We start from the raw sequence: 12555 nt of genomic DNA, 5'->3' as shown, positions 1-12555 counted from the left end.
GAGGCGCTGGGGCGGGGGGGCGGACCCCAGGGAGGGGGAGGTGCTGAGGGGAAGGCCCTGGGTGGGGGCGGTCTTGGCGGGAGCTCGGAGCCGCTGGGCCGCCGGGGGCCCTCGGAGGATGCTCGGCCGCAGCACCTTTCCTTGAAGGGGCGAGAACATCACGGGGGAAGGAAGGTAGCTCGGTCCCGGGAGGCAGTGTCAGGCTTTATTCGCTTGGTTACAAGGAAGCATGTAAGGTTTTTGGAACAGGAAGTGACCATCGGGTGGCGGATAAGGAAGGATCCGAGTAAATGGCTGGGGAGAGCGGGCGGAGGGGCAAACCCGGGGAGCTCATATGCAGGAAGAGGTGCTGGACCTCACCGGTAATCAGACAGATCCACGTTAAAATAGCTTTGCCTGGGGGCGCCTGCGAGTAGGGTCGTGAATTAGAGCCCCATGCTGGCTGTAGAGATGACTTTTAAAAAATAAATTGATGGGGCGCCTGGGTGGCACAGCAGTTAAGCGTCTGCCTTCGGCTCAGGGCGTGATCCCAGCGTTATGGGATCGAGCCCCACATCAGGCTTCTACGCTATGAGCCTGCTTCTTCCTCTCCCACTCCCCCTGCTTGTGTTCCCTCTTTCACTGGCTGTCTCTATCTCTGTCAAATAAATAAAATCTTTAAAAAAAAAATAAATTGAAAAGAAAAAAAAAAAGTTCTGTCTGCTCCCCAGATGTCACTCTCACAGCCTGTTGATAACCGTGCTGAGTGTGATGCTTGCCCTGGTGAGGGAGAACACCTCCACGGAGCTTTGGCAGTGTCTCACAGGGATGAAGGGCGAGATGGGACGTGTTTGAGAATTGCCAGTGTGGACTGAGCTGGATCTTTCCATTTGTGAGGCTTGATGGGGGGCGGGGGGAGTCCTGCACGCACAGTCCAGGATTGGTAGAAACAAGTGAGGCAAGGGGTTCAGAACCTTAGGGCACATGTTATGGACTCTTCCCATTGAAGAGTTGATCCCTTTGTTTTTTGTTTTTTGGGTTTTTTAAAGATTTTATTTATTTATTTATTTATTTATTTATTTGGCAGAGAGAGCCAGCGAGAGAGGGAACACAAGCGGGAGGGAGTGGGAGAGGAAGCCGCAGGTTCCCAGCGGAGAAGCCTGATGTGGGGCTCGATCCCAGGACTCTGGGATCACTCCCTGAGCCGAAGGCAGACACTTAACGACTGAGCCACCCAGGCGCCCCGAGTTGATCCCTTTGAATAGTGAAAATATTCTGGTCTCCCAGAATAAGAAAGTCATGCTAATGTAAACAGTAGTTGGGTGGGATGGGGAAAGTGGGTGTTCAGCCCTCGGTGTCCAGCCTGTGTGTGGGATACATGGTTTTGGTTTTCTTTTTTTTTTTTTCTTTTTAATGAATAAGTTCTCATAACTTTTTTTTTTTTTTACGAGAGAGAGTGCTAGAGCATTCGCAGGGTTGGGGGGAGGGAGGGACAGAGGAAGAGAGGGAGCATCTTAAGCAGGCTTCACACCCAGCGTGGAGCCTGACATGGGGCTCCATCTCACGACCCTGAGATCATGACCTGAGTCGAAGTGAAGAGGTGGACACTTAACCGACTGAGCCACCCAGGAGCCCCGGTTTTGGTTTTCAAAAATCAACACCGTAAAACAATTTTACACTGACCAGACTGGAGAAAATTAGAATGTTAAATAATATCAAGTGTTGTTAACGACATGAGAAATTTTCATACATGGCAAGGGGGAGTGTCAGTCGGCCTAACCTGCCTCTTCCCCCAGATGTTCTGGAGAACATTTCCCAGGATTTTGGTGAAAAATCATGTATGATTAAGCCGCATGGCCCAGCAATTACTTACCAATGTAAATAGCATGCAGGTCCCTGGGGAGACCATATGGGAGGGTGTTCATTACAGCATTACATCTGGCAGCAAGGTGCTGACAGCAAACCTGGTGGCCATGACAAGAACGGACACGCCGAATGTGGCGGGTGCGCATGATAAAGTTGATGGAGAACTTCAGTCAGAAGCAATGGCATATGATAACGTGAAGTGATTGCAAACATCAAGAAAAATGTAAACATCTATATACAAAACTCTTTCAGGAATATCTAAAACCAGGGTGCCTGGGTGGCTCAGTTGGTGAAGCAGCTGCCTTCAGCTCAGTCGTGATCCCCAGGGTCCGGGGATTGAGCCCTGTGTCGGGCTCTCCCTCTCCCTCTCTGCCGCCGCTCTGCCTGCTTGGGCACGTGCACACGGGCTACCTCTCTGTGTCAAATGAATTTATAAATCTTAAAAAAAAAAGAAAAGAAAAGAAAAGAAAAACACTGCCTAAAACCTATCTGAGATGAATTAAAGATGGATTGAAAAGGCACATGTTAAAACGTTTCCTACGGGAGACGAAAGATGGGAGAATAAGAAAGGACCAAAACCAGAGTGCCGTGACCTAGGAGGTGGACAAACGAGGTCCTTCACAGGAAGACGGCGGTTGGGGAAGGTCAGAGGATGAAGGCCCTTGTCAGCCGTGTTCGAAGAGTTTGAACTTGATCCTGCAGGAAGGCAAAGGGGGGGTGGGAGGAAATGGAAATAAGTGAGTACGTGAAGGGGAGTTGGAAGAATAACATATCAGGTCGTGGTCATAAAGTAGGAGCACTTGGGGAGAGGTTACAAATAGCAGGAGCCGGGTGGCTGGAAGAGTGGTGATGACGGCCATTGAAACTCAAGAAACCACGTCTCTCGGGCCTGACTTAGGCCCTTTATCCAGACGTGAAAGCAGTCCAGGGTGCTGGCACAGTTCAGGAGACTGAGCCCTGGGCCAGGGCCCTCTTTCATGAGAAGCGAGGGAAAGAGCCTCAGAGAGCCAAGGGTTTGTATCCCGGTGTGGACGAGGGGGCAGCAGGTGGCATCAGGAAACACACACTCCTTGGGTGGTGTTCGCTTGCTTCCTGAGCCTCTGTAATAGGATTTGTCACTTTCATCAGATGATTTCTTATTTCAAATGAATTTTATTCTTTTTACGTTGGCAGATTTTTCACAGTCAGAAGCAACCGCACGAAGTGCGTGAAGATGTCCGTGGACCCAATGACCTACGAGGCCCAGTTCTTTGGCTTCACGCCCCAGACCTGTATGCTGAGGGTCTACACGGCGTTTCAAGACTACCTGTTTGAGGTGATGCAGGCCGTGGAGCAGGTTATCCTGAAGAAGCTGGGTGACTCCCCGGCCTGTGAGATCAGCCCCGTCCAGATTCGTAAGTGCACGGAGAAGTTTCTCGGCTTCATGAAAGGACGTTTCGATAACCTTTTTGGCAAAATGGAGCAGCTGTTTTTACAGCTGATACTGCGTATTCCCCCAAACATCCTGCTTCCAGAAGATAAGCCTCAGGAGACACATCCTTGTACTGCGGAGGAGTTCCAGCTTCTCCAGAAAGAAATCGAACAGCTACAGGAGAAGTATAAGACTGAGCTCTGTGCGAAGCAGGCCCTCCTCGCAGAATTAGAGGAACAAAAAATCGTCCAGGCCAAACTCAAACAGGTTTTGGCTTTGTTTGATGAGCTTGAAAATACCGGCAGAGACCACGGGACTAGTGATTTTAGGGAGAGCTTGGTGTTCCTGGTCCAGAACTCCAGAAAACTCCAGACTATTAGGGACAATGTGGAACGGGAAGGCAAGAGAATGAAAATATCTTAATTTCTAAGTAGTAACAGGAGCTCATCAGAAAGTAGAATAGTAAGGATTTACATCACTGATATTCTAGTGAACTGTGCGTCTTGCGTGATTTCCTTCGTTTGCTCTTCCTGGTACTCCACCCCTCCTTCCGTTCTGGTCCACTGTGCTGGGGCAGCTTCGCACTGCCCTGAACTCATCCCTGGGGCATGTGTTCCCTAGAGACCTCTCGTTGGCGGGACGGGGTTCCTGGTCCAGGGACAACTTACCGGGGGCCATGAATCAAGAGGCAGGTCAGAGATCTTTGTAAAGCTGTTCCTTGGTCCTCTGTAACCTTGATCCTTCGACTTACCCTTCGGATGCAATCAGCTGAGAAAAAGGTGAAGTGGGTGGCTTCGTCACGAACCGGCCACTGCCCCGAGAGACGCAGCACAGCCTGCCTGCTCTCGCCCACTCGCACGTCTTCCCCGGGGACCTCAGTGAAGGGAAAGAAGCAAGTACAGCGACACCGTGATCTTCAGTAAGAACAGAGAAGTTGTTTCCGTTCCTAAGCTAGATCCTTTCTGTGACGGTGGCGTCAGGGACAAGGAGCAGTCTGCCGTCGGGGAGCCCGGCAGGGGAAGACCGTGGACGAAGAAGAGGCGGGTCTCACCGGAATAGGAAGGGAAGCCCGGAACAGAGCAGGAGCAGAGCTGATGTGAGCTGACTGCCAGGCGCTTGCATCCTTTCTTTCACACTTCAGTCACGTTTGGAATCTGCCTTGTACCTAATATTTTTTAAGTATTTATTCATACTCCTAAGCATCAAATTCTTAGTACCCACCGTGGGGAAATTTTAGCTGTGCCGTGCATAAATTTAGTGGAGTCTAATGTTTTCTTCTGAAAGTCATCCGTGTGACCTGTTACGCGACCCAGAGAAAGAGCGGGAATACCAGACTTGCTCTTAGGGCGTCGCCCTGCGTGTCTTCCTAAAGAACGGGATTTGGGTTTCTCCTTTACGTAGAAGGCCAGCACGGGACATTAATGTTTGCAATTAAGTATTCATAGATTTGAGATGCCTGTGTTTACCTGGAATATGTTTATTATCAAGGAGTCTTTTTTCCAATCCTGTATGTGAAATACATGTATCTTAAAGGCTGTGGTTTTCCATTTTCTGTTATTAAGTAACCTCAACGCCCAAGGCGGGGCTTGAACTCAACCCCAAGATCGGGAGTCGCGCGCTCCACCGACTGAACCGGCTGGGCTCCCTGTGTTTGTAGCTTTAAAATGTCCTAGTATAGAGGGGCGCCCGGGTGGCTCAGCCGGTTGACTGTCCAGCTCTTGGTTTCGGCTCAGGTCGTGATCTCACCGTCATGGGATCGAGCCCTGCATTGGGCTCCGCTCTTGGTAGGCAGTCTGCTTGAAGATTCTCTTTTCCCTCTGCCCCTCCCCCTGCTCCTGTGTGTGTGTGTGTGTGTGTGTGTGTGTGTGTGTGTGTGTGTACGCGCGCTCTCAAATCTTAAAAAAAAAAAAAATTCCCAGTATAGAGGGTTAAATGGTGATTCTCCCAAAGGTAGGTCCACGTCCTGATTCCTGGAACCTGTCGTTGTGCCTTATTTGGAAAAACGGTTTTTTGCAGAGATAATTGAGGATCTAGAGCTAAGGGGAGCATCCTGAATTATCTGCATGGGCCCTAAGTCCATTGGCCAGTGCCTTCACTAGAGAAAGGCAGAGGGAGATCGGAGACAGAAGACGGGGAGGCAGGGTGACCGCCGAGGCCGGTGGGGGCGGTGCGGCCACGCGCCCAGTAGCCAGCGCCTGCTGCGAGAGACCAAGACGAGGTTCCTCCCTGGCGCCTCCAGGGGAGCGTGACGCCCTTGTTTCGATGTCTGGGCTCCAGAGCACGGAGGGAGTGCATTTCTGTTCTTCCAAGTCGCTGGGTTTGTTACATGTGAACTAACAGAGCTGATGACACTAGGATGCGAGCGTGTCCACGCTCAGGAGGAGTTGGCGACTTTGTACGGAAGCAGCAGCTCACACCCGGTTGGCCCCATAGGTGCAATAATACGGTTTGTCTGAACGCACTTAATATATGGACGTGACCTGGACACAAGGGTGAAGCCCACGGTGTTCAGAACTCGAGTCCAGGGGCGCCTGGGTGGCTCAGGTGGGTATGCATGCGACTCCCGATTTCAGCTCAGGGTTGTGAATTTGAACCCCCCCGTGGGCTCCACACCCAGCTTAAGAAAAAACCCAAAAGACTCAGGAGTTCGTTGCATGTTGAGCGCGTGCTCAGTAGCTGGTGGATACGGATACTGTTTGTCATAGCAGTGTCTCAGCAAGAGCAGATTAATCTACTTGGCCCCTTGGTCCTCCGATAATTAAATTCCTCCCTCAAAAATTCAGAAGTAAGTCAGGATAATAAGCCCTTGGCTACCCCCCCCCCCGCTTCATGGCCCGTGCCCACCCAGCATCTGTCTCACCGAGTTTCCTACCCTCCTTCGTGTTAGAGCCTCTGACATTGACCCACCAACCTTCAATTTCCCCACACGCCTATAGTCACACTCCCCCTCGTATTTATTCTCCCGCCACGCCTGTCCCCCACTCTCTACCCCTGTCCTGCTGCTGCAGTGCCAGGCAGCCAGTGGGTAGACAGTTGGGCATGGCGTTAATACAAAGTAAGTGCGGTTAGGAGGTGGGGAAGGGACAGTCGAGGATCCCGCAAACCGAGAAGGCCCCTTGAGACCAGAGAACAGAGGAGGTGACTCCGTTCGGTTAACACAGGGTCATTCAGGGGAATTTACTGCCGGGGGGTAGGGCGGTCGACCATCCAGCTTCCCAGTTACTCTCCACCAAGTCCGGCCCCCCATCCACAGATTTTTACAGAGCCAGGGGACACGCAGAAGGACACCGCAGTGAGATCAGAGGGTTCACACGCACCTCAAAGGACTTATGTCCCCCTCGTTGACAGCTGGCCTTGAATGAGAGCTTGTGGCACCATCTATGCCTCAGGAAGGGGAAGGACTCCTTTATCTCCAAGACTCGAGGGAGGTCAGAACAAGCCTCCCCTCATCCTGCCCTTGGTGGGCATTTCTGAGGTCTGTGTATTAATCTCCAAGGGACCTGGAGCACTTAGCCTCAAGAGAGGGCATGGCGTGAACATGAACGAGACGGAGGGCCCGTGATGGAGTCAGTATTGTCAGCACTCCTACAACTACCACCCTTCTAGAAATAGAAAGGATTATAGGGGCCCACTCAGCCCTTACGTGTGTGTGCAGGGGGCGGTCCCCATACCACCTTCGTGTCCCACAGTTCAACTCAATTCTGAGCCTGCGTACCTGGCAATCGCATATATATAGAGGGTGATTCAGATATATAGGGTGAGGCCCCAAACAAAGGAGTTTTGGCCCCCCTGGGTTTGGGCCCAGCATGGCAGTATGTGGACGCTTTCCAAACCCCCTCCATTGGAGGCTTCTTACGTACATCGTCGGCCATTGGTGTTTGAAGTTGGGTCCCTACCTCACACCACGTAAGAAAACAAACCCCCTGGGGTGCCTGGGTGGCACAGCGGTTAAGCGTCTGCCTTTGGCTCAGGGCGTGATCCCGGCGTTGTGGGATCGAGCCCCACATCAGGCTCCTCTGCTATGAGCCTGCTTCTTCCTCTCCCACTCCCCCTGCTTGTGTTCCCTCTCTCACTGGCTGTTTCTATCTCTGTCAAATAAATAAATAAAATTTAAAAAAAAAAAAAAAGAAAAAAAGAAAACAAACCCCAAAGGGATCAAAGATCTGGATGTAAATGCTAAAACTATAGAAATGCTTGGGAGAAAACCCAGGCTTAACTCTTCCTGACCTTGAATTAGGCAGGAGCTTCTTAGACATAGCACCCAAAACACAAAAGCAGCAAAGGGAAAAAATAGATACACGACACCATCAAGATTTTAGAAACCCTCGGTACGTCAGACACCGTCACTAAAGTCAAAAGGCAAACTATAGAACGGGAGAGACGTTCTGCAAATAATATCTGATAATGGACTTTATTCAGAGTACATAAAGAACTCATAGAATTCAAGACAAATGGCCCAATTTTATGTATTTGATTTTTTTTGCCACATGGTCCACTGACTGATCCAGTCGGTCACCCCCCCCCACCTTTTCTTTGCATATTTTTCAAATGGCCTGATTTAAAAAATGGGTAGAGGCTCTGAATAGATGTTTCTTCAAAGGTAGACACTCGGCTGGTAAGCGAAGGAAAAGATGCTTGATGTCATTGCCACCAGGGAAATGCAAATCAAAGCCACAAGAGATTTCACTGCATACACACTAAGGTTATGAGTTAAAAAAGAAAAAGATAAGTTTTGTCAACGAGGTGGAGAACTTGGAAACCTCCTACAGTTCTGGTGAGAATGGAAAATGGTGCAGCCACTTTGGGAAACAGTCTAGCGGTTTCTACCCCATGAGTCAGCAATCCCACTCTTAGAGAAATGAAAATACGTGTCCACACACACAGCATTGTACGTGAATGTTTATAGCAGCATTCTTCATAGTAACCAAAAAGCGGAAACAACCCAAACGAATGCAACCAACGCAGGGAACCATAAAACGCAGCATATCCGTACAGGGACTATCGATTAGCAAAGAAATGAAGCACAACTGCACGCGGCAGCAGGGACGAGCCTGGAAAACGTCGTGCTAAGTGAAAGGAGCCAGTCACGCAGGAGCACATGCTGTACGATTCCTTTTACAGGAAATGTGCAGACCAGCAAATCCAATTAGTGGTTGCCCAGGGCTGGGGGTGGGGTTGGAGGGAGCCGGGTAAGGGGTGGAGGGTTTCCTTTCAGGGTAATGAAATATCCTAGTATTGATTATGGTGATGGACGTGCCACTCTGTAATATACTCAATGCATTAGTTCTGTGCCATGTGAACTTTATCTCGACGATGTTGGTAAGAATAATAGGCGTGCACACTCCAGAAACAATGCCTGCGTTCATCTTGCTCCTTCACTGGTCTTGCGACGGAGGCCAAATCACTCCCCATGTCAGTTTCCTCATCTGCAAAATGGGGGAAATTAGAGAAACTCCCCACGGGGTTGAGAGCCTTCAAGCCATATAAGACATCCAGCCTGTCGCAGCGCCAGTTCCATTATTAACACAGCGGGCTCCGTGAAGGAAAGGGTTGTTATGTCTTGCTAATGACTATCTCCAGTGCTAGATACCCAAGCAAATATGAAACACTTAACAAATAGATCCATTTATTCTCCCAACTTGAGGTTCCACTGTCCACACAGCTCAATTCCAACCGCGTCCCCCAACATAAACTTCCTACTGTCCCATGGAATCCAGAAACCACTGTTCGCTTCACGGCCTCCGTATACCTCCCCACCCCTAACAGCTCAATGTGTAAGGGCACAAGTTGCCCAAAATGGTGGTCTCTCCTGCCATCATTTGTGGTCTGCTGAGAGTCACTTTACTGGATGTCCTGTTATTTTTGCCTGCCCACCCTCCATGGTCATGGTGACCAGTTTTCCTTTGGGAAACCTCCTTTCCCATTGCATCCTACCTTCGTGGGACAGCGTATCAAATTCTCTCTTTCGCCTTCTGGCCAAAGGTGGGCATGTGATCCTAGCCAGGTCAGTGAGACACTCTCTGGGATTAGATTCTTAAGCAACGTGGCAAAAGGACCCCCAACATGAGCCCATTTGTTTTTATGGTTGAACCCTGGAAAGACAGTCCATTAGTACTCGAATGGAGAGGCTGGATATTTTGGAAGCCGAAAATTTGGAGGACAATTGAGAACTCCATACAGGGAAGCAGTAACTGTGAAATTAGGTGGGCGGTGGAGGGGATATGGGACCAAATATCATGGGATATTTGAACTATGTAAGAGGAAAATTGGCCAGGTCAGGCACAAAGGAATGCTGAAAGTACACATGGGTGGTGGGAGAATAGCAGAATTTTAATATTGGTTAGATAATATAGGCCAAGCTCCCACTGGAGCCCAGTGGAATCAGGAATTTCAAGGAGATATGGGAAATTTCAGGATATGGGGGAAAGTACGGGCTAATAGGGGAGAATATGGGTGTACGGGAAGAAAGCAATGCATTCTGGGGATGGGGGCAGCTTACTACTGAGGACGACAGCGAAGCCGAGAATGTTGGGGAAGGCTGGAGCGCCATATTGGAGAGGCAGTGATAATCATTGTTTTGGGGGGAACCACACAATGAATTTTGAAATAAGGGGATCACATGGGATTGGACATTTAGGAGAATATTGGAGCCTATGTTCAGATAGTAGAGGTACGAGGATCTAATTGTCATATAGTCACGGGAGCCGGATAGTGGAATTTGGGGTAGAAAGTGGGCGCATATGTTGAGGAACAGGGGACCCTGGGAATGGAGGGGAGAACCGACTCTCTGGAGATTAGTGGAGGGGAGAATATTGGGGGATCATACCCTGAGTAGTCCCTGAAGGACTGTTCTGGGGGATGTGTGAATGGGAAAGAATGGGACTGTTTGGAGAACACGGAGCTCTGTAGGGACTCAGTGTTTAGTCAATATTCAAAGTCAGTAGGAGATCCAATATCCAAGACTGAAGGCTGGAAAACCAGTGAGAGGTACCTATTACGGGTTCCTTGGAGACTTAATTTCGGGAAAGAGTGCCACTAATTATCAGGGGGTGTTATTGTAGTAAACCGTGGGTGTAAACACAGGCTGACATCGGGGAACAGTGGGCATCATATCAGTAGCACTGAGACGAAAGGCAGAGGGGCAGTCGGCTAAGCCCTGCGGTGATGCGGGATCGTGGGAACACAGACCTGGGAAGTGACAAGGCTCTGACTGGCATATGCTGAGTTTATAAAGACACAAGCTGGGCGAATGGGGGGCCAGATTCTAGAGTTTAGTGGGGGGACCATATTGGGGCAGAAGTGTCTTGATAATGGAAGCAGGCAGGGACTATATCTGAGGGGCAGCCGGTGAAGCCACAGGGGACAGTCACAGACCTGCTGTGAGGGGACAGAACAGGACGGTCGCATTTCCTGGGAACCGGATATAGACAAAGATGCCACAGAGAGGCCTGCACGGCTGGCTCTTCAGTGTAGAGAGAGGCTGTCCCTGGGAAGGCTCATCACGGACACACCTGTAGGGATGCTCTGAGGATTATGGGGTGAAACAGAGCAGACTGGGAAGCTCGGCAGCCCCACTGCATGGCTCTGAATTAGCGAGAACTCAGTATACAGGAGACTGAAAAAGGGATTTATTTCATCAGAGGTAAGACACACATTTCCAGGGAACACAGCAGGGCACTGGGTTGATGACATTTAACATTCAAGCTGGGTTTTGGTGTTAGGCCTTTTGGGTCGGAGATGACAACCCCAACGGTTTTCCAGCAGGAATTCTTGCCAATGACAGATACACCACGCCCGCGTCTAGTGTCCCATTGCTGCGGAAGCGCTCAGGGCCAGCATGAAGCCGCCAAAGACGGAGAGAGAGAGCCCTCCCGCGCACCCCAGCCCCGGGCCCCCCAGTCTCATCCCGCGCAGCGCGCGAGCGAGGGTCCCTCGTCCCGGGAGGTCTGCAGCCGCGGGTCCCATGCCGTCCAGGGCGCGACAACAGCGTGGCCTTCTGCCGGGACAGCCCCTCCAGCTGTGGGTCTCGGCCGGGCCCGGTAGCTGCAGCAAAGCCTAAGGCAGGAAAAACGCACAGTCCGCGTCAGCTCAAGCCCCTGGGGGGGACGCGGCGGCGCGCCACCCGGGCGATCGCCACTCACCGTGTCCTGCGCTCCGGCGGCGTCCGCGGGGCGCTCAGGTCCGCCAGCTCGGGGGAGGGGGGGGTTGGGTCCCGCCTGATGCTCCGGGGGACAGTGCAGCATCACAGGGCTGCGGCCCGCCAGGGCCAGGGCGCAGACCCCCGCTCCCCGCGGGGCCCTCTCCGGAAGCCCGTCTCTTAAGCAACCGAAGGTCGGGCTCGCTGCGCGTGCTCCCACCTCATGAAGTATAGGGTCCAGGGACATCGTCCCAATCGTGAGCCGCACCCCGCTCCTCTAAACGCCGAGGGATGTCCGCCCCCTCCCCCAGTCTCAGGGGCAAACAGAGCCTTATATCAATAGTGGCAGCTGCTCCGGACGTGCCTCCAGAGAAGCAGGGACGCAAAGGTAGTGACAAGCACAGGACAAAAGAAGCTAGATGAAGGGTCTCCCGCCCACGCCACGCAGAGCCGTGGTTTCCCTTCCCGCGCCCCCGGCCCCGGCGGCTCAGGCCAGCTGCAGGTGGATGTAGGTGAAGATGCAGGAGGTGATGGAGAAGGCGATGGCCGCGTAGATAAAAATGGAGAGGTGCGGGAAATGGTCGAGGTAGCAGCCCTCGTCCCGGGGGGGCGCCTCCTCCTCGGGCGGGGGGCGTGCCGCGGCCNCGTCGAACAGGCCCCCGGAGTCGTCGGCGGGGTCCGAGCGGGTGGGCGCGGGGGCCCAGGGCTGGCGCGGGAAGAGCGGGGCCGCCATGGGCGAGAAGCTCGGGGTTCGCCGGCCGGAGCGCAGTGGGCGGTGGCCGGGTTGCGCTACGGCTCTGCCCGCGGAAGGGCGGGCACCTCGGCCGCGCACCTCCCCAGGCTCCTCCCCGCGCCCCGCCCGCCCCCGAGCCCCGCGCTCCGGCCCCCGGCCTCTTCCCATGGCAACGTGGCGCGGGCCTAGGGGGCAGGGGTGTGAGCGGCGAGCCCGGACCCCGGGGCGCGAGGAGGGGGCTCGGCGCCAGATGAGCGGCGACGCGGCCGGCCAGGCCCCCAGCTGCGCGCGGACCTTCTCCAATGTATTTCTTTTAAAAAGAAATACTTATTACGGGTCTTTCTGTTTTTGTTTTTTAAATCTAAAGTTTAATACATGAAAAAACAAATACGTAATCTTTGTAGAAACCTTGAAAGTTAGAAAGCCCCA

At 52.3% G+C, this 12555-nt stretch overlaps 1 protein-coding gene across 3 annotated transcripts; it reads left to right on the top strand.

Annotated features, from left to right (window-relative positions):
- The first annotated feature begins 30 nt into the window (after window positions 1-30).
- Window positions 31-4792, top strand: MIS12 (MIS12 kinetochore complex component). Of its 3 annotated transcripts, XM_019809724.2 has the most exons (3): window positions 57-174; window positions 1925-2068; window positions 3019-4792. In XM_019809724.2, the coding sequence occupies exon 3, from the start codon at window positions 3059-3061 to the stop codon at window positions 3677-3679; it is 621 nt and encodes a 206-aa protein (XP_019665283.1). In that variant the 5' UTR covers window positions 57-174; window positions 1925-2068; window positions 3019-3058; the 3' UTR covers window positions 3680-4792. The 3 variants fall into 3 exon arrangements, with proteins under 3 accessions (XP_011235312.1, XP_034502934.1, XP_019665283.1); XM_011237010.3 differs by lacking the exon at window positions 1925-2068 and having other exon boundaries at window positions 31-174; XM_034647043.1 differs by lacking the exon at window positions 1925-2068 and having other exon boundaries at window positions 48-231.
- Window positions 4793-12555: the final 7763 nt, after the last annotated feature.

This window comes from Ailuropoda melanoleuca, chromosome 17, assembly GCF_002007445.2.
Source record: "Ailuropoda melanoleuca isolate Jingjing chromosome 17, ASM200744v2, whole genome shotgun sequence".
Classification (NCBI taxonomy): Eukaryota; Metazoa; Chordata; class Mammalia; order Carnivora; family Ursidae; genus Ailuropoda; species Ailuropoda melanoleuca.
This window is presented reverse-complemented; position numbering and strand designations above follow the sequence as displayed.